The 26,400-nt window shown below is 40.1% G+C and overlaps 1 protein-coding gene across 2 annotated transcripts in view; it reads right to left on the bottom strand.

Annotated features, from left to right (window-relative positions):
* Window positions 1-26,400, bottom strand: part of EPS15 (epidermal growth factor receptor pathway substrate 15) — a 120,769-nt gene that overhangs the window by 6,960 nt on the left and 87,409 nt on the right. For both annotated transcript variants that reach the window (XM_080658062.1, XM_080658063.1), the window contains exons 16-22: window positions 21,422-21,625; window positions 18,411-18,527; window positions 18,116-18,206; window positions 17,122-17,157; window positions 14,944-15,080; window positions 8,605-8,674; window positions 1,139-1,215 (exon numbers count right to left, since the gene is read on the bottom strand). In XM_080658062.1, coding sequence (XP_080514188.1) covers window positions 1,139-1,215; window positions 8,605-8,674; window positions 14,944-15,080; window positions 17,122-17,157; window positions 18,116-18,206; window positions 18,411-18,527; window positions 21,422-21,625 — 732 coding nt within the window. The remainder of the gene's footprint in view (window positions 1-1,138; window positions 1,216-8,604; window positions 8,675-14,943; window positions 15,081-17,121; window positions 17,158-18,115; window positions 18,207-18,410; window positions 18,528-21,421; window positions 21,626-26,400) is intronic.

Here is a 26,400-nt window from a genome sequence, read left to right as displayed (position 1 = left end):
CAACTTTATTTATTTCAATTCTGAGCACTGACATTTTAACCTTTGCATTCAGGGCCAAAGGGGGAATTTTTTTTTTAATTGTTCTATATGAGTACTGATTATAACATCGCTATTTATTAAGAGCAAAAGATCATACCAAACAAGTCATCTGGGGATCAAAGGTTTGTTAAGCTTCAGGCAATACAAAACCACCAGAGGCCATTTTAAAGCAGCATCTTGAACATTAAAGACAACTTGAAAGTCAGTTTTTTAAAGCAAACTGACCTCATGAAATCATAATTTTGGTCTTAATGAGTCTGAAGACCCTGTCTTTCTAATACATGGAGTAATGAAAGATTCTGTTTTCTATAATGAATCAGATGTTAAGATTTTAGCTCTATTTAGGCCAGTGTTTCTCTACAGTAGCACTACTGACATTTTGGGCTGGCCGTAATTCTATGGTGTGGGGGTGCTGGGCAGAACTTGGTACGATGTTTTAACAGCATCCCTTCTCTCTATCCACTAAATATGAATAGTCCCCCTACCCAACTGTGGCAACCAAAAGTATCTCTAGACATTGCCAAATGTTTCCTGGGGATAGGCAGAGGGGGGAAAATTATACCCAGTTGAGAACCAATGGCACAGACAATTTGACATATATTCTAATTTTACTCTTTTGGCTTCAATCAATCCTAGAGCCACCCTGAAAAATAGGTAGGAGACATGTAAGTGCTGGACTATGTGTATTAACATAACCCTAGCAGCCTCAGAATAAAAAAAAGTCAACTAACCAATGCAGAGGATGGAATGAATACCCAGGTTATACAACTATTGACTCAGACAAGCCAGAGGAGAAAAATGCAGTTTAATTGGAAGAAACGTGTTTAAAACTACATAAAACTCTTAAAAATGAAGTTGAGCAAACCTGTCAGTAGAAAACTATAATTACCTGTGCTATCACCACTGTCTTTATGAATAGAAATACGTACATCTACTTTAATTATATCTTATCTTCCATTTTTATTTGAAATCAACATTTGCTGTGAATTATTGAAATCAAGTTATAAAGTATGTGAGGGGGTTATATAATTGAAAGGAAGGATTGCTCTTTTGGTAGAAACAATGTATTTTATACCTTCCCACTAATCACTTTGGATACCTTTGACAATGTGCTGAAGTCAGCAAATCCATCTTCAAATGATTCATTTCCAAAAACAGAAGCAAAGGGGTCTGTGGCTAAAAAGAATAAAGAAAATCAATGCAATAGGACAGAAAGACACCAACTTTCATGTCCTCTTTTGGTTGGTAACATTTCAGATAGGTGAAAAATATCTAATCCCAAATATTAGTTCCTGCATTTCTGACTTAAGTCCAAAAAGACAGTGAGCACATTGATATTCCTACAAGATAAATGCATTCCTTTATATAATTCAACTGATAAATAATTTAAGATAAAAAACAGGTAAACTAACTCCAGGTAAAGCATTTAGGACTCTAGAATACATGTCACATAATATAGCTCCCATGCACTTAAAATATTTATAATAACGATATCAAGAAGTAAAGAAAGCTAGACCTCATTAATTCCACATTTCACACCTATTCTCCAAGGCCCATTTGAATGCTACCTCATCCACAAGGCTTGAAATAACTGAGGCATCTCTAATTCCAAGAACAAGAAGTGATTTCTTCCTTTTTTGTGGCACTGACTGCATTCTAGTTTGTACTGTAATTATCTATGATTGACATATCACCCTTTACTAGATTTTAAGGTCCTTAAAAATAGGGAATAAGGCTTAACCAATGAAAAATGAATGGTCAAAAAACATTTCTTGACTAGCACATCTAGGAAAATAAGAAAATAGAGTTCCTACCCCTGGAAAGCTCACAGTCTAGTGAGGAAGATGTAAACAAACTATAATAAAACCATCTTAAATGAGCTATTTGAGATCTGAAAAACATGTCGGAGGAGCCACTGTCTGGGAGAATTAGGAAAAGTATCAAAGAAGACTAACATTTGAGCTAGGTCTTTTAAATAAGGGATGGAATCTGCCAAATAGATGAAGGTAGGAGAAAGCAAGCTATTCCAGGCAGAAGGCACAGTAATTGCAAAAGCAATTATGTAACCACTGCTCCACAGGCATGATACATTATCTGTTCCATCAGGGTGCACTTACCACATGGACTAACATTTCTGGCTGGAATGAACTGATCTACTTTGAGATAGGCTTCACCTGTTCAGGCACAGGGCCACCAATAAAGTCAAAGAATATTTACAGGAATTTCTGCTTGATATCGGAAAGCAGAAAAGAAGCAAAGGAAGGAAAGAAATCTGCAAAAGAGAGTGTAAGACAGAGAAAGCAAAGAGGTGCAGAAAAATCTATCTTTCCTCAACTCTTCATCTTTATATCAAATCAGTTTTAGAGCACTGTGCCCAACCACTCACTGAAATGTGTAAGTGTGCCTTTACTCTAAAAATGAGTATACCATGGGCATAAATAAGACGGCAAGGAACATACACAGGGATGGGCAAAAGTAGGTTTATAGTTGTGAGTACATGAAATATGGAATTTATTCTTGTATTGTTATGTATTAATTACTATATTATTTATTTGTATTACAACTGTAAACCTACTTTGTCCACCCCTGTATATTATTTTTGTTTGATTTGTCCCCAAGATAGTCATGGGGTGGAGGAAGTATAGAGGAGTAGTGAGAATCATAGACAAAATCAGTCCTTTAGGGATACACCAACAACTCTGAGCCTGAAGAGGATGTTGAAAGTCCAGAGTTACAGGAAATCCTGGAGCTTTAGCTATGAAACATGCTTTATTATTACTACATATCTGCTGAGTCCACAGCTGGGGCCCAGCCGAGCCATGGCTGGTGTTTCAGGCTTTCCCTTCCCTTTCCTCCTCTTCCTGTTATTCCTGATTCCACAGCAGCTGAGGTACAATCAGGGTGCAGATGCTCTCCTGATTGGTAGACAGGTAATGAGGGAAAAGGAGTTGGGGTCATTTCACTGGAGAGACTGAAAAATCAGCTTCATGCTTTTCCTCTGCCATTGTCACACAGCTTTTACAAGAAGTCATAACATTTGGCAATAGTGCTGAGTTAGGTTAAGTTTGACTGAAATTTTGTGAAGTGACTGAAATTTTGTGGAGTGTACTTTGGGAAAGAAATGACTAAAAAAAACATGACATTTTTGTATGAAGCATACGCTACTGTAGTTTACTAGAGTTTTTCTACACTTTCTTCATCAGAATAAATGACCTATTCAGCATTGGTCCAAACACTGGGAAATGTATCCTGGATGAATGACAAAGCCTTTTTGCCCAAACTAGGGAATTAATAAGAGTTTGGCTAGAACTTTCTCAGATATTGATCATGATTGATAGGAAGCAGAGGCCCACCCAGACACTGGAAGGAGTCGCTGAGTGTGAACTTGTTTAGTTCATGTGTGAGACACCTGCTGAGGAATCCCAGGAATAACACTCGGAGAGGAACTCAGCAGGTGGCTTTCTTCCTATTGATGCACACAGGAGCTATGAGCCAGCAAAATCAGGCTTAAAATGCAAATGGGACCTCACTAACATCCTCTTCTCCCCAAGAATAAAGGTAATGAACACTGTGGAAAAATACATGAAAGCATAATAAAAAATGCCATCTATAATCTCATTTCCAGAAATAACCCATAACAATATTTTACGTTTTTAACAGTTTTGCCGGAAGCTAATTCCAGCATGTCAGCAGGGCTGAATCATCTGGAATGGTTAAGGGCATTTCCCCAAACCTGAAAAGGATGCATAAATGATTGCTTGCTGCCAGACAGCTGAGAGCATTTCAATCTACATGTTATTGCTTCCTCCTGGCCAAACACCTGAACAGCCCAATCTGACAATGGATTCTGTATACTAAACCCTGGCTTTTGATATGTATATCTACCTTGCTTTAGGACAATTTGTGTTAATAAAAAGCAAGGGGTCCAGAGAGACAGAGAACTTGTTTCTTTAGCTAAGTTTTCTCTGGCTCCCCAAAATGCCTTCCAAAATTATGTTTCATCTCTGGACTCTTGATTAATTTACACACAGCGTCTTCTGCAGATTCCTGAACCCTTCTACATGCTGGATTAAGACCATCGCCACTTTTTATCCTGGTATTTTTTTCCATTACATATTTGAGATCAGACTATGTTGATATGTTTTTTTTGTGAAGTGTGATTGATAAAGCTACATTTTAGGCATGTCACTTTTTATCCCCTTATGATTTAATTTTGCCCAAACTAGGGAATTAGTAAGAGTTTGGCTAGAACTTTCTCAGATATTGATCATGATTGATAGGAAGCAGAGGCCCACCCAGAAACTGGGAGTTAAGTATCTAACATATTACATATTTGTTTATTGTCTATCTTTCCCATATAAGCTCTATAAAGACAGGAAGTTTGTTTTGTTCGCCACTGTATCTTCAAGGCCTAGAAAAAGGTCTGGCAAATAGGAGATAACTTATATTGCTGAAAATATTGGGGGGGAAAAAGAGTACAGAAACTATCTACTTATTAGGAATCTTCCAAATAGATATCATAACATTTCTTAGCACAACCAGATGAACAACAAGGAGTAAATGAAACCAGTTTTAAGACTCACAAATAATTCCCATAAAACAGCTGTCTACCAGAGAATCCTGGGAGGAGGAGGAGGAAATCTTTTCTTCCCTAATGACCCATTTATGACCCACAAGATAATCAAGCTCAAGCTAGTCACAAAAAGATAAATATTACATGATTCCACCTATATGAGGTACCTAGAGTAGCTAAATTAATAAATGCAGAAAGTAAAGGGTGGTTGCCAGGGCCTGCAGGAGTGGGTAATGGGGAACTTTTGTTTAACGAGTATAGTTTCAGTTTTGGAAGATGAAAAAAGATGGATGGATGTGATGATTGCATAGCAATGTGAATATACTGAATACCACAGAACTGTATACTTAAAAGTGTTTAAAATGGTAAATTTTATGTTATGTATATTTTGCCACAATATTTTTTTTAAAAAAAACCACTAATCAGAACAAAATAAACAATATACCCCATCCCCAGGATTTTCATTCACTGGGCTCCTATCATATGCTCTGTGATTCATCCATTCATTCAGGAATAATATGTGGCCAGGCATAGTTTAAGGTTCATGGAATACATCAGTGAACACAAAGAACCAAGTTCCTATGGAACTTAAAATTTAATGGAAGGAGGAGAAGTCAGATAAGAAAACAAAGCCATTTATCTACCCTAGCTGGTTTGGCTCAGTGGATAGAGCGTTGGCCTGTGGACTGAAGGCTCCAGGGTTCAATTCCAGTCAAGGGCACATGCCCAGGTTGCAGGCTTGATCCCCAGTGTGGGGTGTGCAGGAGGGCAGCCAATCAATGATTTCTCTTTCATCATTGATGTTCTATCTTTCTCTCCCACTCCCTTCCTCTCTGAAATCAATAAAAATATTTTTTTTAAAAAAAAAAGAAAAAAAAGTCATTTATATAGTATGCTGGAAAGTAATCAGCCATAATGAAAGAAAAAAGAGTAGAGAACAGTAAGGTCGGAGTGCTGGGATGGGTGGTGGTGCTTGTAAATGTTAAATAGGGTGGCCAGAGCATGCCTCACGGAGAGACATTTTGGCGAAGATTTGTTAGAGGTAATGGAGATCGTCATGTGGACAGATGAAGAAAGACCATCCCAGGAATAAGGAACAGTTAAGGGCAGAGCCTAAGGAACACCATCCTGTTGTTAGAGCAATAGCACAAAGGCCATGTGGCTGGAGCAGAGTGAGTAAAGGGATAATGATAAGAGATATTGTTAGAAAGGTACCCATTGTAAGCCTTTTACTGGATATAGTTTGAAGACAGAACCAGTAAGATTTCCTCAAAGACCAGGGATAGAAAGAAAGAAAAAGAAGAACCAAGGATGATTCTGAGGTTTCAGGTCTTAGCAATGTTAAAGATAAATTACCATGAATTAAAGCTTTAAGAGAAGCAGGTTTGGGAAGGAAGATTAGGTGTTTGAAGATATTAGACATGTTATGTTAGATTTATCTAGGAGCTAATTAAGTGGAGATGTCAATAGGTAGTTGGGTGTATGAGTCTAGAGTTCAGGAAAAAAGATGTGGCTAGAGATATAAATCAGCATATAAATATGTACATCCATGAAACCAGGTGAAATCCCCAAGGGAGTACAGATAGAGAAAAAACAATGTCCAAGGTCTAGGGCACAACATAAAGAAATTGGGGGAAAGAGGAAGAATCAGCAAAGGAGACACAAGGAATGATAAAAAAGGTCAGTGGAAAACCAGAGACCTCAGATGGGCCCACTGTTTCCATCTATTACTCCTTCTTTAACCTTGTGAAATGGCTTCACATGTGAGAATTAAATGAGACCAATTATGGAAATATGGTTAGCACATAGAGTGCTGGAATTATGCAAGTGCTCAATAAGTGGTATCATTCTTATGATTAACAACAATAAATCTTAGTCCCTCCCAGGCTATTATAGTCATTTATTCTACCACTTTACAGAAAATGAGCTTGAAACTGAATTGAAAGAGAAAACCAACGAAGGCAAAAGAAACCTCCTACAGTAAGACTGCAACCCCCCACTTCAGCTTTAACTATCTGTATATATAAAAGCCTAAGCCACAGGCCCACCGGCCACTAGTTATGATGTGTACTGACCACCAGGGGGCAGACGCTCAACGCAGGAGCTGCTGAGCTGCCGTGACTTGGCAACTGCGGTTCTCGGGTGACGCACCCAGAACCAGAGAGGAGGGAGCCTGATTCTGGGGTGCCGAGAACTGCCCTCTCGCAATCCAGGACCCCTCATGGGATGTAGGAGAGCCGGAGGCTAGGCGGAGGGACCCCACTGGTGCACCAATCTGTGCACTGGGCCTCTAGTTCCTCTATAAATATGCTTTATCAAAAGGTCTGTTTTTCCTTAAACATGCCCTATCTGTCCTACCTCCATTCCTTGTTTGTGTTACTCTTTTTGCTTGACATGGTCTCTTTCCATAACTACTTATTAAAAACCCCAGACTGTTCTTTCAAGGCATACCGCAAAAGCCATCTTCTGCTTTTAAATCATTCATGATTTACCCTAAATGGAGGTGGTCTCCCTTTCTTCTAAATTTTTGCAGTTCTAATGAACTCTCATGGCACCATTCTTTAGTGTGGGCAACTGAGAGTTAATTATAAATGTATTAACCTTTCATTTTATTTTCTTAGGGTATTCTAATTATATAATATCCCTAGCAATATATGAATTCACCAGTTTAAAAAAAGAAGTCTAAAAAGGCATATGTATTTAAAAAATATATAATTTAACCACTGTTACTATAATAAGCCTTTAAAAAATCATATTTGCTGTCATCTAAAATTTTGGTTTAAATCAATACCCCATATAACATTAAATCTTGTTTCCTCTTTCTTGCTACTCATGTTGGAAGCTAATTTTCAACCTGAAAATAAGTACATGCATAGTGCTAAATTCCATCTTGTTACAATTTGTACAATATAAGAAATTCAAATTGTGAAGGCCTTTCTATTATCTTTCTCTATGCCCATAATCCTTAATTTGTCACAATCAAATTTTTTGTACTGAATAGCTCACCCTATTTCCATCTGAAAAATAAGGCAGTATATTTTCAGCATGATATTGAAGTATTGACTTGTTTCAGTTCACTTGCCTCTAATTTCCTTCTCTCCTACATAATAGCTGGTTTATTTGTAAATGATCAGTGAGAAAGAAGCAGAGTTAGTTAAGTAAGCTTTTAAACTCTGTCAGACTTAGCTTTTCTTTTTCATATATTTTTTATTGATTTCAGAGAGTAAGGGAGAAGGAGAGAGAGATAGAAACATCAATAATAAGAGAGAATCACTGATGGGCTGCCTCCTGCATGCCCCCTACTGAGGATTGAACCTGCAACCTGGGCATGTGCCCTTAACAGGAATTGAACACAAGACCCTTCAGTCCGCAGGCCAACATTCCATCCATTGAGCCAAACCAGGTAGGGATGTCAGACTTAGCTTTGAATCTCGGCTTTACCTGGCTCAAATCTAGTAAGCAGTATCATCTTTGTTACTTAATGTTCTGGGTCCTCAATTTCTTGATCATTAAAATGGGAATATTATTTAAAGGACAAATGGAAAATTAGGTACCATAAACAAAGCATGTCTTATTACAGGACCTATCATCCACTATTTGGAAAGTTATTATAATTACTTATTGGAAGCCACAAATTTTTAAATCTAGGCCAAGATCCCTAGGAGTCAATGCTGTCTTTGAAACTGCCAAACAACACTGCTTTTATAATGGAAAAAAAAAAGTTATTGGTTTTACTGACATTGGCTAGAATACATATTATAGTAAAGATCTTCAACATGAACAATACATGAAATAATGAATAATAAGGAAAGTAGAAAGTGATAAATAAACACTTGTCATCATCATTATTATTGGTAGATTACAATTGGATATAACTATGCAATAATTTTAAAGCCATACATAAGGAAATAGGACAAATACATTTGGAGACCAAGGAAAAGCTTAAAGAAAAGGGTAATGCTTACTGTTCAAAGAAATGGATGTTTTCTTACCTGAATCACTAGCTGCAACAACAACTGTTCCACCGGGAGCAAAAGGATCGTTGTGTTTCAGTGTTTCTACCTAAACAAATTATACAGAACCATGACTGAGAGAGGCAACATTTCATAGCTGAAACTTCATTGCCACACCAAAGAAAATATTCTTTACAGACTCTAAATTCATTAAGGAATACGGACATTAGAAACAAATGTTCCCCCCTACTAATCTGCAATCTTATGAAATCAAAATGATACATATCATTTTCTAATCTTTTTATTGTGAAATACAATATCCACTCATAAAACTGTATTAATCATATGTACAGTTTAACAAATAAGTATCAAGTGAACACACATGTAATCATCTTCCAAGAAACTGCCAACACTCAGAAGTCATGTGTTCTTCTCCAATCACCATGCCATCCCTCCTCTGTAGAGGTAATTATTATCTTGACTTTGGTAGTATTCATTCCTTTTTTCTTCATAACTTTGACACATGTATAGATGCACACTATTTTAACTTTTTATTTTACAATAATTTTAGATTTCTAGAACAGCTGTAAGGATAATACAAAGCTCCCATATTCCCTTCACCCAGCTTCCTCTAATGGTAATATCTCATATAATCATGGTATAGCTATTAAAACTGAAGAATTAATACTGGCACAAAACTATAAACTATAGATTTTTATTTGGATTTTACCAGTTTTTCCATTAATGTCCTTTTCTTATTTCAGGATGACATACTGCATTTAGGATGCGTACTATTCTCTTAAATATCCTAGTACTTAATATCAGAAAATGCTAGATTTCCATTTTCTATTTGTTATCTAAAAATAGTTTAGCATTCTTCCCTTTAAAGAAAACATGCACTTGTGTACTGGGGAGAGGGAAGGAGGGGGGAAGGGAGAGGGAGAGGGAGAGGGAGAGGGAAGGAGGGGGGAAGGGAGAGGGAGAGGGAGAGGGAGAGGGAGAAAGAGGGGGGTTTCTGTTAAAAAGATCGTGCCACTTTTAAATATGCCATGTAAAACTTTGTACCAAGTAGCAAGGGTAAGTAGCTACAAGTGAGGACTTTACCAGAAGCCAGCTGTCTTCCCACTTTACTTTAGTTGTTAATCATAGTCAAACAAATTGTGTATTTAGGAAGACAACTGAACTTTTTCTTTCTGGCATCAGGCTCTTTTTAAGAAGCCATCCAAAAGCCTTTGCAGACAGTAAAAGGGGCATGAAAAGAGTTTTGCAATATTTATCTCCTACTATGACTCCTGGCTATCAATGTCATCTATTTCTAATCATCAAGAAATTGGATATTATAACTGGATGTCAAAGGATAATGCAGAGCTCAATTTATAAATTCCCAAGTAAAACAAGTGTATTTGAAAAGTGAAAAGTAATGCTGAGACTTATATTCTCTGTTTATAAAAGAGGACCCATTAAAACTACTAGCAGAAATAATTATTACTAATGCAGTTTTGGAATTGAAAATGACAGTACTTATTTTAACTGATGCCAATGATATTATTTATAAAACTAGCACATTAGCTTATATGCTAATTATATCTGCTGAATAATGAATAGCAATCAAAGAAAAAAATTAAGCTGGTCTGTATAGGAAATAAATTTCCATGGTTCCTAATATAACCATCAAAATATTGGTGTGAGACAGTCACTGGCATGATAACTTAAATCACCAACTATTATTGCTCTTCTCTTGACTTTGAGGGAGAAAAAAAGCAGGCCTGTTTTTAATAATAGCTTGCTAGTTTTGTGTACTATTACAGAGAGAAATGGAAAAAGCATGCCTACATGCATGTCAGGTTTAATTTCTATTCCTTCACCAAACACTGTGCAATCACCCTAAAAGGGCAACGGGCTAGCAAGGGAAACAAGATGGACGTGTAGCCCATCTATCCTATATAATAATCCTATCTAATAAAAGAGTAATATGCAAATTAACCACCACTCCACTACACTCACAAGCCACGCCCACCAGCCAATCAGGAGCGAGTATGCAAATTAACCCAACCAAGATGGCTGCAAACAGGAGGCTTGGGTTGCCCCCGGCGATGGAGGAAGCCAAGCTTTCTGCACACCTGGCCAGCCCAGGCCTCCACTCAAGGCTACAAAGTTTAATTATAGAAGATAAATAAATCCCAACAAAAATGGCTGCGGCCATGGAGCAAGTAGGAGTCTTGGCTCCGCTCAAGGCTACAAAGTTTCAATTATGGAAGATAAATAAATCCCAGATACCAGGGCCTCCTCTTGGGTCACTGGGGGCGTGGCCGGCCTGCAAACCACCACAGGCCCCTTGCCCATGCCGCCCCACGCCCCAAGGGAACCCCCACCCTGATCCGGGACACCCTTCAGGGCAAACCAGATGACCCCTACCCGTGTACCAGGCCTCCATCCTATCTAATAAAAGAGTAATATGTAAATTGACTGTCACTCCAACACACAAGATGGCTGCCCCCATGTGGTCAAAGATCCTGCCCATGTGGACACAAGATGGCCGCCACAAGATGGCCAGCAGGGGAGGGAAGTTGGGAGGGACCAGGCCTGCAAGGGAGGGCAGTTGTGGGCGATCAGGCCAGCAGGGGAGAGCATTTTAGAGGAACCAGGTCTGCAAGGGAGGGCAGTTGTGGGCGATCAGGCCAGCAGGGGAGGGCAGTTGGGGGCAATCAAGCCTGCAGGAGAGGGCAGTTAGGGGTGACCAAGCTGGCAGAGGAGGGAAGTTGGGGGCGACTGGGACTGCAGGGAAGGACAGTTGGGGGTGACCCAGGCCTGCAGGGGAGAGCAGTTGGGGGGACCAGGCCTGCAGGGGAGGGCAGTTAGGGGTGACCAGGCCTGCAGGAGAGGGCAGTTAGGGGCAAATAGGCTGGCAGGGGAGCAGTTAGGCATCAATCAGGCTGTCAGGGGAGTGGTTAGGGGGTGATCAGGCTGGCAGGCAGAAGCGGTTAGGGACAATCAGGAAGGCAGGCAGGCAAGCAGTTGGGAGCCAGTAGTCCTGGATTGTGAGAGGGATGTCCGACTGCCCATTTAGGCCCGATTCTACCGGGAACGGGCAGTCGGACATCCCTCGAGGGGTCCCAGATTGGAGAGGGTGCAGGCTGGGCTGAGGGTCACACACCTCTGTGCCCGAATTTTGTGCACCGGGCCTCTAGTCCTATATAATAAGAGGGTAATGTGCAAATTGACTGAATGGTGGAACAACCGGTCGCTATGACGCACACTGACCACCAGGGAGCAGATGCTCACAGATGCTCAACGCAGGAGCTGCCTCCTGGTGGTGGGAGCGTCGCTCAGCCAGAAGCCAGGCTACGGCTGGTGAGCACAGCGGCGGTGGTGGGAGCCTCTCCCACTGCCGCAGCAGCACTAAGGATGTCTGACTCCCAGCTTAAGCCATCATTTGGACATCCCCCAAGAGCACCCGGACTGCAAAAGGGTGCAGGCTGGGCTGAGCGACTCACCCCGCCCCGAGTGCATGAATGTCGTGCACCGGGCCTCTAGTATATATATGAGGCTAATATACAAAGTGTCCCCTCGGGAGTTCAACCAGGAGACCGGAAGTTCAAGTTGTGAAGATTAAATAAGGTAACACAAGAAAAGAACTTCGCACCATGCCTGGCATATAGAAAAGATGAGATAAAGAGCTATTATTATATTTATCAATTTGTTTTTTGTTTTGTTTTGTTTTTAATGGAGATATATTAACAGCAAGTGCAAGCTGCTTTAGAAATCTGGGAAGAAAAGAGGAAAAGTAAGAATAAGTGGCAGAAATATTTCACCAGTATAGAGGAACAGGAGAAATTTGTTTATTTTTAAATTAGTAAAAGCTGCTTTGGCTTTTTGTTCTTTAAATGATACAAGTGAAGAATGAGAGGGTAGAATAAGGGAAAGAATTCAGGTTACAGCCAATTTAAGAAGAATTTGGCAAGTGGGTCCACACTACAAACTATGTGTTATAGGAAAACACAGTATCCAGTAGCTTGTGGAAACCACAAATATTCAGTTACGGAGGCATTTGCTCAGTTTTACATCAATGGAAAATACCAGTTGTTGGCCAAATACTAGTAGTTCTTTACCAAATACAGTAAGGAAGCAATTCAAGAACACCAAAATCTATTATCTTTAAAACAATCAATTACTCTTGTAAGAAAGTGTTTTCCTTTTAAAAATTTTTATTGAATTTTTTGAGGTGACATTAATAAAATTATATAGGATTCAAGTATATAATTTCATAATACATCATCTGTATATATTATTGTACTCATCACCCAAAGTCAAGTATCCTTCTGTCACCATTTACCTCTCCCCACCCCTTTATCCTCTTCTACCTCCCTCCACCCCTTTTTTCCTTCGGTAATTATCATACTGTAGTCTGTGTCTAAGAGGTTTTTCTTAAGAAGTATTCTCTTTTTTCTCTTTTTAATCCTCACCTGAGGATATTTTTTCATTGAATTTTTAGAGAGAGTGGGAGAGAAAGGGAAAGACAGAAATATTGATGTGAGAGAAATACATCGATTGGTTGCCTTCTGCAAGAACCCTGACCAGGGCCTGGGCTGGAGAGGAGTCTGCAATCAAGGTATATATCCTTTCAGTTCGCAGGCCAATGCTCTATCCACTGTGCCAAACTGGCTAGGGCTTAAAGAAGTATTCTTAATCTAAGAGTACTGAAAGAAAAAATTTTTGCTTCAAATGCCTGTCACTCAACTGATCCTTTCTGGGTCTGGTTTACTTATATACATGAAAATCCTGCCTCAAAAAACAAGTCTCCAAATAATTTTTTTTTTTTACAACTCCCAAATTACTCATAATTATTGAAAATAAACAATAGCTACATAAAAGTTTGTTAGAATATTTAATTGTATTACTCTATTTTAAATATGTTTAAGTACCTATGATATAAAGATTTTCTTTTTAAAGCCTCCAGATGATAAACCACTTAGTTGTATAACCTTGGCTGTGCTAAGTTAATTTTTCTGAGTCCCAGTGTTCTTATTCTTAAAGTAGACACATCAGCACCTACTTTGCAAGGCTGATGTGAAGATTAGGAATGTAAAGCACACAGAAGTTATCTGATCATAGTATGTGGTTATTAAATAGTGATTGTTTTACTATGTATGTTCTCAAGACTCTGTCATTTAGTGGGAATTTGTAACTTCTTTGTCAGACTAACATTCCAGATGTGTCTATAAAATAACAACAATTATTTTATTTTTCTAAAACATCAATGTTGTTCTTTAAATTGATTTTCATTATTTCAATATTGCATATCAAACATTTCTAAAAATCTTTACTTAACACATTGCAGACCAGTAGTTTTATTGCTAGTTTTACCCAGTGGCAAGGTAAGTTTCTATTGAATGAGTACAAAAAGTGTTTTACATAAATGTTAAAGGCACACTTTAAAATTAAATACCCATTGAATTTTGAAGTTATTACATGTTCTTACAAGCTAATATCTTTTTAAAGTATGATACTTTGTAAAACACTGTGTATTATGAAAACACGAGAATTCTTGTGATCCGTCCGCAATGTGTTTTAAGATTGGTATATGGATTTCTAATAATTTATTGTAATACTAGTGGCCCAGTGCACAAAATTTGTGTACGAGTGGGGTCCCTAGGCCTGGCTGGCAATCAGGGCCAATCAGGTTCCCCACCTCCCACCTCTTCCTTCCCTCCCTACCCGCATCTGCCACCACCCACCCCCGGTTCTCCATACCAGCCCGGGGCCCAGTCCCGATCGGGTGATCTCAGGTGATCAGGGCCTGCCGCCCAGGGGTAGGGACCCAGGAGGTTGGCCACTGGCCCCGAGGAGGGAGCCAGCCCTCAGCCCCCCAGGAAAAGGGGCTGCATCCGCCACCACCCACCCCCAGTTTCCCATCCCAGCCTGGGGGCCCGGCCCCAATTGGGCGATCAGGGCCTGCTGGTCAGGGGGAGGAACTGGGAAGTTGGCCAACAGACCCCATCTGTGATCGAGGCCTGCGGGCTAGGGGCAGTTCCTGCACTGAGCGTCTGCCCCCTGGTGGTCAGTGGGCGTCATAGCGACTGGTCGTTCTGGTCGTTCCCGTCGTAACAGTCGCTTAGGCTTATATATATATATATAGATCCCCAATGGGACAATATTTGGTCCTTTGAAGAGTAGACTTGATTTTTGGATGACATAAGTTATCCTAGTTAATTCCAATGGGTGATCAAGCTCTGAACCAAAAACTAGATGGGCTGAATGAAACTAAAAATCCTATATGGCCCATCAGAAGTAACCTAAAACAGGATTCTTTCATCTGTATATTGCAAGAAACTCACAACACTTGTTACCCATTTAATAGTTTTTAATCCTCCCACTTACCGATGTAGTACTGCCGTTGCTGGCTGCACTGAAAGGGTCAGTACCGGAAGTGACAAAGGGATCAGTAGAAGATTGTTTGAAGAAACAGTCAGATGCAAATGGATCTGAACCTTTGAAAGGATCACCTCCAAATGGATCTAAGAAAATACAGCATTATTATGAGACTAAAAAACTATTACATTGAATTTCCTGTCAAGTGAAGGCATGACAACTGCAGTAATAAAAAGGTATTTTTTATCAGTCAAAATACTTTATTTTTAAAAATTTATCTTTATTGTTGGAAGTATTACAAGATGTCCCCTCCTTCCCATCCCCATTTTGAACTCCTACAGAAGCTAAGTTAGGTACTTTCTATTATGACTATTGGTCTTTAAAAAAAGGTATAGACAGTTCCATCTAGTTAAACAGCTTTAATTAGCATTCTTTCCTACTTGTTCACCATTCACCCAAAGCACACCAATAATTCCAACACTTGATACACAAATGTTTCCTGTATGCTAGGTTCTAATAATACCTCTAAGTTGGTTCTAATTGGGGGTGCTTCTAATTGAAGGATGGGGGACTAGAAATTCCATAATGATTTTGATAAAAGTGTTCTTAAAAAAAAAAATCCTCACCAGAAGATATGTTTATTGATTTGAGAGAGAGAGAAAGAGAGGAAGAAACATTGATGTGAGAGAGAAACATTGATCTGTTGCCTCCTGTATACACCCCAACCAGGGATTGAATACACAACTTTGATATGTGCCCTGACTGGAAATCAAACCAGCAACCTTTTGGTGTATGGGACAACGCTTGAACCCAACTGAGCCACCCAGCCACTGCAAAAGATGAGAGTCTTTTATATAATAAACTTATTTTTTAAAGCTAGCATATAATTTCAAGGGATCCCATTTTAAGACCCTTAACTTATGCTATCATTAACTAAAGAAACAACAACAAAAACTTTTAAATGTCTTTCTTTCTCTAGCTCAAGGGTAACAGCCAATATTTGGAACAGGTTCGCAAAGCAAAACTAAATGGTACAAATGATTGGCTTTATTCTAATGCAAAATCCCAGAAAAAGAGTATCTTAAAGCCTGGCTGGTGTGGCTAAGTTGGTTGAGTGTCATTCCATGAACCAAGAGGTCACTGGTTCGATTCTGGCCATGGCACATGCCCAGGTTGTGGGCTCAATCCCCAGCATGGGGCATACAAAAGGCAGCAGATAAATGTTTCTCTCTCCTCGATGTTTCTATCTCTCTCTCCTTCAAATCAATAAAAACATACTTTAAAAAAAATAATATCTTGCCCTAGCTGGTTTGGCTCAGTGGATAGAGCATCGGCCTGCGGACTGAAAGATCCCAGGTTTGATTTCCCGGCAGGGCACATGCCTGGAATGCGGGCTGGATCCCCAGTAGGGGGCGTGAAGGAGACAGCCGATCCATGATTCTTTTTCATCATGGCTGTTTCTATCACTCTCTCTTCCTCTCTGAAATCAATAAAAATATATATTTTCTTAAAAAAAGAATATCTTAAAAAACCTGACATTTAGTAAACCTTTAAGATGTTTCTTTTTGTCCTAGCTGGTTTTGCTCAGTGATTGAAGCATCGGCCCTTGGACTGAAGGGTCCTGGGTTCAATTCTGGTCAAGGGCACATACCTTGGTTGCAGGCCCTATCCCAGGCCCCAGTCAGGGAGTGTGCGGGAGGCAACCAATCGATGTCTCTCTCTCACATCGGTTTTCTCTCTGTCTCTCTCCCGCCCTTCCACTCTCTCTAAAAATCAAAGGAAAAATATTCTCCGGTGAGGATTAACAAAACAAAATAAAACCAAACCAAACCAAACAAAGGTGTTTCCTTTTCCTCCATTCATTGGAGTGTAAAACAAAAGTTCTAAGCCCTGTAGTGTAACTCACTATACTTACCTAATCCTTGACTAATAAAGAGAAATCAGTGTAAATATTACTAAAAGCATCAAAGTATAAACACTAATGTCATTTTTTTAAAAAAGTATAGCTAACAGTTAAGTAAATTCACAAGAATCTACCACTTTCTCTCTAAAAATGCCAGGCACACACAACATCTTAGTGAGACCTTAGATAAGTTTCAAAACTAAATAAAAAGGAAGTCCATTTCCTATAATTACCCATTAGGATCTCTCATTCCTAAATACAACATAAATTTATAATATACTGACCTATTTTCCCAAAAGGATCATCCTTGAAAGGATCACCTGTGATAAAATAAATAAGCAGAAATCAAAATAATATTTACTATGTGGCACCATTACTTAAAGGTAACTTTAAAACAAAAGCACAGTTTCTTAAAGCAATATTTGTTTCATTAATTCCACCTCAAAGTAAATAAAACAGTGAATGCCATTCACCTTTAGGAAACATTTAAAATAATAAAAAGTAAAGGTAGAACATCAACACACCTCATAAGAGAGGCAAATTTGAATCATAGACAACTATACTTATCTCTTGATCACACGTTACAGAAGGATGAGAAAAGACAGGCACGACAGCAAGAATTTTACTAACAAAATCTCTCCTCTTCACAACAGTATGGAATGAGTATTACCATCACCACTAGACTCATTACTGCCATGACTCTAAACCAGTCACGCTAAGAATCACGGCAGTAATGAGATCAGTCTGCCATCTTTAAAACTGATATAAATTGACCTATCAGTTTCACAAGGTGATTTTAGAAATAAAATGCAAAAAGAGCTTTAACACAAGTAGTATTTAGCATAGTTTAGAGTGACATCAGATAGTTTAATTTATTAAACTTATGTTTCTTCAATAAGACTGTAGGAACCTTAAGGGCAGGGATCAGGATACTACTATAGCTTCCATTACTTTAAAAGCATGATATTGGCACTTTCAGTAAATAACTGCTTATTGACTTAAGAGTGCTCCATATCTCTCCTTCTGATCCCTATTCTGAAGAAGAAATATACTCTTATTTGGGAGTTTCTAAAACATAATCAAAGGCTTAGTCCCAGGATTTAAAGATGTTGCATAAAGATGAAAAATACTAAAATCTGAGCATATAAAACCTTACTGTCCACTCTACTTTTGTTATAATAAGTAGGCTCTCAAAATTGAAGCCCTAATTCTTATACAGTTTATATATTTAAAAGCCTTTTTTTGGTAAGTCTATAATATAAAAATAAGAGTACTTACTGCCAACAAAAGGATCAGACTGGAAAAAATCCAAGTTTGTATCTGCAACTGGATCTGTCAGGGAACTTGACTCTACGGTAAATGGGTCTTCCTAAACATAATTTTAAATAAGAAAAAAAAATTTAGGAATCAAAGTTTTAAAAAGTAACATTTTTAAATAACATGCTTTGAAAAAGCAACTGATGGTAATATAACAAACATTTCTGTAGCATAAAGTTCATTTAACACATTTTTCTCTTTCCTTAGCATAAAGGAAACCACCAATAAGAACATTTACGTATAAAATTATTTTTACCTCTTTTAAATGGCTGTCACTGTTAAATTCAGGACAAACTTTTTCATTAACAGCTGCAGTCACCACTTCAATTTCATCAGTCACACCACAAGGCAGTATTTCAGGACTACTTCTCACCTACAAAATATTAATGCCACATGGACTAACAATGTATTTTCTACTTGGCAGAGAAAATGACAAAGAAAACCCCCAAATTACTAGAAAATAAAAAGGCAAGCAGAAAATATTCACTGAATGACTTCTCCATAATCTTTCTTGGGAAAATGGTATCACCAAGCAGAGATGTCACTGAGGTCTTCCTTAACCACTTCCCTTTGGTCATCCCTCAGTTAGATTCCATGTCTTACAGTATCTACCTCCTACCTTTTTCTCAGATTCTTCCCTTCTTTTTCATCCTCACTATCACTACCATCCATTTATATCTTTTCTTGTCCAATTATTATAGTAACCTTCCAATTTATCCTTCCTTATAATAATCAAAGTAATAGATTTAAAATATATATCTGATCTTAACCCTCCAATAGCTTCCCATTGCTTTCTGGATTTATAATAGTATATAATAAGGCTTAATGCCCTGGCCAGTTGCTCAGTGGTTAGTGTCAGCCCATGGACTGAAGGGTCTTGGGTTCAATTCTCAGTCAAGGGCACATACCTCAGTTGCAGGTTTAATCCACATCCCTAGTCAGGCCCGAGTGGGAGGCAACCAATAGATGGGTCTCTGATCTCTCTCTCTCTCTCTCTCTCTCTCTCTCGTTCCTTCCACTCTCTCTAAAAATCAATGGAAAAAATGTCTTCACTCCTTAGGTGAGATTTTAAAAAAAAGTTGCAGGGGCAATCTCCATTTAACACCACATTATGTCTTTGAAGAATAACCTAGTAATTTTAGCTTTTGTGCTTAAAAGAAAATTCTATAATGTGTCTAACACTGTACTGTCTAAATAAAATCAAGTGTTAATTTTACATCTCTTACTGCTTAATTTAGACTACAGCAACTCTCACATAGACCATTCCAACAGTCTTAATATGTGTCCAATCCCACTCTCCAATCCACTTTTCACATTTCCTAAAAGGTAAGTTTAATCCTGTTACTTCTTGCTTAAAATTCTTAAATGTCTACCTACTTTTGTATGATAAATTCTCCAATGCTTCAAGATAAATTCAAATTTCTTCTTTTTTTAAATCCTCATCCAAGGATATTTTTTCCATCGATTTTTAGAGGGAGGAAGGGCAGGAGAGAGAGAAACATCGATGTGAAAGAGACACATCGATTGGATGCCTCCCACATGTGCCCCAAACCAGGGCTAGGGATTGAACCTGCAACCCAGGTATGTGCCCCTGACTGGGAATGGAACCCTGACCCTTGGGTGAGTGGGAAGACACTCTAACCACTGAGCTATATTGGCCAGGGCTACATCCAAATTTCTTTTTTTTTTTTTTTTAAATATGTATTTCATTGATTCTTTACAGAGAGGAAGGGAGAGGGATAGAAAGTTAGAAACATCTGCCGAAACCGGTTTGGCTCAATGGATAGAGCATCGGCCTGCGGACTGAAAGGTCCCGGGTTCGATTCCGGTCAAGGGCATGTACCTTGGCTGCGGGCACATCCTCAGTGGGAGGTGTGCAGGAGGCAGCTGATCGATGTTTCTCTCTCATCGATGTTTCTAGCTTTCTATCCCTCTCCCTTCCTTTCTGTGAAATATCAATAAAATATATAAAAAAAAAAAAAAAAAAAGAAAGTTAGAAACATCGATGAGAAACACTGATCAACTGCCTCCTGCACACCCCCTACTCGGGATATGCCCGCAACCAAGGTACATGCCCTTGACCGGAATCGAACCTGGGATCTTTCAGTCCACAGTCCGACATTCTATCCACTGAGCCAATCCAGTTAGGGCTACATCCAAATTTCTTACCATCTGGCCCTTTCTGACTGAAAAGTGGTCATTTTTATCTAGGTACACATCACCATCACCCAGGGAATTTGTTTTTAAAATATATGTACCTAGCTATATCCCAGAAACTCAAGTTTGGAGTAGGGCTCAGGCATCTATATTTTGATAAAGTACCAGAGGTAAGGCAGGCGCCCACCAGGAGAAAGCTGCATCTCCTATCAATACTCTCCCACCATCACAAGATACTCTTCAAAAACTTCCCATGACCCTGTGAAGCATGTTTTCTCCCACCTCAGACCCAATGCTAATGCTGCTTTCTCTGCCAGGAATGTACCACCTCCTTTGCTTACGTACCCCTTTTTCACTTTGAAGGTCACTTGTGAAGTTTTCCCTACAACATCTTCCCTGAGCCTCCTCCACGCTGAATATCCCATGCCTCCTCACAGCCCTTTCACACAGTGTTACACTACTAGACCGTGCTGCTTGAAGGCAGAGTTCCTTTGTCTTTTTTCTCTGTAGCTCTCACACATAACACAGCAGTACTCTTTTTTTTTTATTGATTTCAGAGAGGAAGAGAGAGAAACATCAATGATAAGAGGGAATCATTGATTGGCTGCCTCCTGCACATTGGACTGAGCCCGCAATCCAGGCATGTGCCCTTGACCAGAATCGAACCTGGGACCCTTTGGTCTACAGGCTGATGCTCTATCCACTTAGCCAAACTGGCTAGGGCACACAGCAGTACTCTTGCACACAGTCAGTGCTCTCTAAATAACTGGTAAATAACTGTCCTCAACATTAGGAAATAAAGCATTACTTTCAGCTATGGGTGAGAATATTTAAAAACGATTTCTAAAAGTTGTTATCTACAGAATTACTGTTTTGAAAACATATATACAAGTAGACCGGTTAAATTATGTTTTAAAATTGTTAAAACTCTTAGAACTGCTGGATTAGTTCCCACTCTGCCTCTCAAAAAAAGAAAATCTCAATTGTCCTCAGATAAGGCAAGGCCACATAGTTGTATCAGGTATGCTATCAACAAAACTTTGATCTGAATCAATTTTTTTTTTTTTTTTCTGAAGTTGATTTTGAGGGTTAGGGAACTATTAGACTCACTGGAGACTCCTGGTTTATGGGCTCAGACTCTAGGTTGCTCGGGCCTTCAGCATGTTCATTCAGGTTGGCTGTTTCACTGCTGCTGGTGCTGAGGCTGCAATAATCTGTAGTGCCATTTACAAGAATGCCGTGTGGGCTACTGCACCAATTTAATTGATTATTATGGTTTTCCAGCTCTTTCATTTCCATCAATTTCATTTGTATCTGTCAACACAAAATAAAAGTACAAACAGAATTTATTACCAGAAGGACATGCAATGTAAATATGGCTATACACCTAGACTTGGTCAAAGATACATTTGCTTCTATAAGGAGAATATGCTGGGAATGAAGCATGATGTAGTTCACCTCTTGAAATTCCAGTACATATGGATTTTGAAAGCTCTAAGAATTTTGACTCAAATATTTGCATACTGGCAGACCTTTAGGCTATAATTAGAAAAAGAAGGGTCAGGGTAATGGGAAAAAGAGAGCAAAGTGATAGAGCAAGAGAACATTTTGTAGTGAAGCATTAGAAGAGATAAAGGAAGTTGAGGGACAGTACATGAGGTTTTAGACCCATCCATACTCTTATTGGGAAGGAGAGGAGTGAAGACAAAGGTAGTATGAGCTCTGGGATTTCTTATTAATGGGCTAGAGCTCTAGGAAGCAGTCTCTAAATCAGAGGTGGGGCACCGTTTTTCTGCCAAGGGCCATTTCGATATTTATAACATCATTCATGGGCCATACAAAATGATAAACTTAAAAATTACCCTACTATATTTGGTAAAAATTTTAATTAACTCACTCCTCATGCCTTGGCAGGGCCAGACCAAATGATTTCACGGGCCTTATATGGCCCTCAGGTAGGACATTCCCAAACACTGCAAATCTAAGCTATCTAAATATGCTAAATAAAAGGCACTCAAAGTTTTTTTATCCCAGTATCCAAGTGACTTTATACTCTTGGGACAATAGTGGGACACAGAGGGTAGAAGTCAATAAATTTTAATACACACACACACACACACACACACACACACACACACACACAAATGTTGGGGCCCACTGGCAAGAAAAAATGCTTATTTATACTAACATCTGTAAAGAATTTACAAATATCTTAAAGAGACTGAGAAGGCAGAATAAAAAAATGTTTCTGAGTAAAAAGGAATATTCTAATTTTTCATAAAGTGTATTTATTTTAAATGACATTAAAATTCCCTGTATTTATGCTTTTTGCTTTTAGCAAATATAAAAATGACCCACTGACATTTCATAAATCCAGGCTCTGTTCATGTAGCCTTATTTTCCCCATAAGGTTTTTAAGTTGCTCAATTTGAAATCTGTAATTTACTACAAATCTTTGAGGGTCATAACCCTGGAAAAGATCATGATTTTGGATTGGGAGACAGATGTAAATCCAGCTCTGTCAATTTCCAGTTAGGTGATCTTAGTGGGTGGGAGTAACCTCTCCAAGTCTATTCCTTAATCCAGAAGGGAGTAATAATCGCCTGTTTATATGAAGCAAAGAACTCTGTGAAATGTAAAGGACTATGTAAATAATGTATAAAAATGTGTGTAAAAGTTCCTAGAACACTGCATTTCCCACTACTATAGCAAATTTTTCCTGTTCCTATCCCACTAATTCACCCATCTTTTAAAAGTTAAAGACCTTGAGCTCTTTTGAGGATAGAGACCACACTTTTTGTTGTTGTTGTTTTGAGACCACAGCTTTTGGTATTAACTTTGTACCTCCAATGACGAATACTGTAAGTGCTTAATATATGTTCACTTAATGAACACAAGTATTGTGCGTATAAATTTAAACAGTGGGCATCAGGAAACATATATATATCTACCAATTTTTATACTACATATTTGTAATACACAGCATATATGTGCCTTGTATGTTGCTAGTGCTAAACAGCAGTGGCTTATAAATTTTTTTTAACTTTAATCCATAGAAAGAAATATATATTTACATCCTAACTCAGTAAATATATATGTATTTATTTGGATGTCTCTGTGTGTATATCTATAATAATAAAAGCGTAATATGCTAATTAGACTGAACGTCCTTCCAGACGACCTTCCAGACGAAGCCAGGGCTGCGAGAAAAGCTTGAGTCCCGGGTGCGTGCCGGCGGCCGGAGGGAAGCCCAGGTCCTGGGTGCCAGAGGGAAGCTGGTGCCAACAGCCGGGGGAAGGAAGGCCTACTGTGGCATGAATTTTGTGCATCGGGCCTCTAGTGTATACATAAATATAAACACATTCTATATAATAAAAGGCTAATATGCAAATCGACCGAACAGTGGAACGACTGGTCGCTATGATGTGCACTGACCACCAGGGGAAAGACGCTCAATGCAGGAGCTGCCCCCTGGTGGTCAGTGCGCTCCCACAGGAGGTGCACCACTCAGCCAGAAGCTCTGAGCTGGGCTCACAGCTGGTGAGTGCAGGAGCCTCCCCGGCCTCTGCAGCAGTGCTAACGATGTCCGACTGATGGCTTAGATCTGCTCCCTGCAGGGAGAGCACCTAAGCCATCAGTCGGACATCCCCCAAGGGTTCCTGGACTGCGAGAGGGCACAAGCCAGGCTGAGGAACCCCCCCGGCAAGTGCACGAATTTCGTGCACCGGGCCTCTAGTATATATAGACACATATATAATCATACATAGTTTATATATGATTTCACATACACATATATGCTTATACAGTGGTGAAACAAATTTCATGAATACTTATCCTTACTACATGTAATGCACTCTGATGTTTTCTATTCTTTCATTAAAAACTAGTGTCCCGGTGCATGAAATTTGTGCACATTAAAAGGGAATTAATTAGAGGAAATATTTTAATATTGCTATTTACCCTTTCTCTATAATAGAAGTGTCAGAGATGAAAGAAAATTAGTAAAATGTATATGAAAATCTCCCTCCTGTCAGAGTCTGGGGCGCGCCGCAGGACCCAGAGTCAAGTCCCGCCCACCCACACGTGCTTTGAAATTGCAGGAGACCCAGATCCGGCCGGCCCCACCCCCATCAAGCCCTTCTGGGCAGGGGGGCGCAGCCTCAGGTCCCCCGGCCCAGCGCCAGGTGGGGGGGGGTGCAGTCTCAAATCCATCAAGGGGGACCAGGCAGGGGGTGGAGCCTCAGGTCCCCCAGCCCAGTGCCGGGGCGGGCGGTGTGGCCTGATGTCCCCAGGCCCGACGCCAGGGCGGGGGGCGCGGCCTGAGGTCCCCCCACCCAGGGCCGGGGCAGTGGGCGCAGCCTGAGGTCCCCCGTCAAGCCCTCCTGGGCGGGGGCTGTGGCCTGAGGTCCCGTCAAGCCCTGCTGGGCGGGGGGGCGCGGCCTGAGGTCCCCTGACCTGGTGTCAGGGCAGGGGTGCAGCCTGAGGTCCCCCGTTAAGCCCTGCTGGGTGGGGGGTGCGGCCTGAGGTCCCCCGTCCAGGCCAGGCGCCATGCAGCCTCAGGTCCCTGCTGTTTGGTCATTAGGTGATGGCGTCCCAACTAATTTGCATATTATCCTATTATTATATATTTTTTTTATCATGATCACTTAATCAATTTCCATACCTACTACAACCTTGCCATCAAAAATTTAAAACCTTAACACTAAAGCCAAAACCGGTTTGGCTCAGTGGAAGAGCGTTGGCCTGCAGACTGAAGGGTCCCGGGTTCGATTCCGCTCAAGGGCATGTAACTTGGTTGCGGGCACATCCCCAGTAGGAGGTGTGCAAGAGGCAGCTGATCGATGTTTCTCTCTCATCGATGTTTCTGACTATCTATCACTCTTCCTTCCTCTCTGTAAAAAATCAATAAAATATATTATAAAAAAAAAAAAAACCTTAACACTAAAATAATACCTATCATATAGATGCAGTAGTAAGTGGATATACTAGCCTATTAATTCTCTTTAGGGCAGTTTGTTCTCCATGGTTATGTCCGAGACTGTAGAATCTTGAACAGAACTAGGCATTCCTGTGTCTGGCTCTCTCATGCACTTGTCACTAAGTCTGTGTTCTTCCTTAGTCTCTGAGTAAACTTAAGGTGATATAAAAAACATTACTCATGCAACACAAGCTCTTTGTAAATTGTGCAAGGAAAATGCAATAAACTATTAAAACACCTTTAAAATACTTGTAGAAAAGCAGCATACATCATATAACCACAAGAGATTTAAGGACAGAGGTTCTTTGTTTTTTTCTTGCTTCAAGTACTAGGTAAGAATTAAAGATGAGGGCGTGAGGGTCAATTTGCATATTACCTCTTTATTATATACGATTAGAGGCCCAGCATATGAAATCGTGCTCGGGTAGGGTCCCTAGGCCTAGCCTGCGATCAGGAGCCATCTTCTGCCCATTCGCCAGTCCCCAGTCCTGCCCTGCCACCACCACCACCACCAATCGATCAGAGCCTGTGGGCCGGGGTGAGGGACCAAGAGGTCTGCCTTCTGGCCCTTTGGCCAGTCCCCAGTCCCGCCCTGGTGCGTCACCCACCCTGGTCCCCTGTTTGCCACTTGCTGATCCATCAGAGCCTGCAGACCAGGGGGAGGGACCAAGAGGTCTGCCTTCCGTCCACTTGCCAGTCCCCAGTCGCGCCCCACCGTGCCACCTACCCCGGTTCCCCTGTTCACCATCAGCTGATCTGTTAGAGCCTGTGGGCCAAGGGGAGGGACCAAGAGGTCTGCCTTCCCCAGTCAAGCCCCGCCACCACCCACCCAGTTCCCTGTGGTTCCCCGTTCACTATGCTGCGATCAGAGCCTGCGGGCCGTGGGGGAGGGACCGAGAGGTGGTCAATGCACCTCATAACAACCGGTCATTCCGGTTGTTATGGTTGCTGGGCTTTTATTATATAGGATAGCCCCAAAGTAGGAAGACTCCAAATGTCCATTAACTGGAAAGGAATAAACAAAATACCTATGAACATGTTGATACATGTTACAACATGGATGAATCTCAAAAACATTATGTTAGGTCTGGTCAAATAATGGAATCAATAT

Source organism: Plecotus auritus, assembly GCF_963455305.1.
Source record: "Plecotus auritus genome assembly, chromosome: 2".
Classification (NCBI taxonomy): Eukaryota; Metazoa; Chordata; class Mammalia; order Chiroptera; family Vespertilionidae; genus Plecotus; species Plecotus auritus.
Note: the sequence above shows the minus strand (reverse complement) of the source record. Positions and strands in the feature narration are given on the sequence as shown.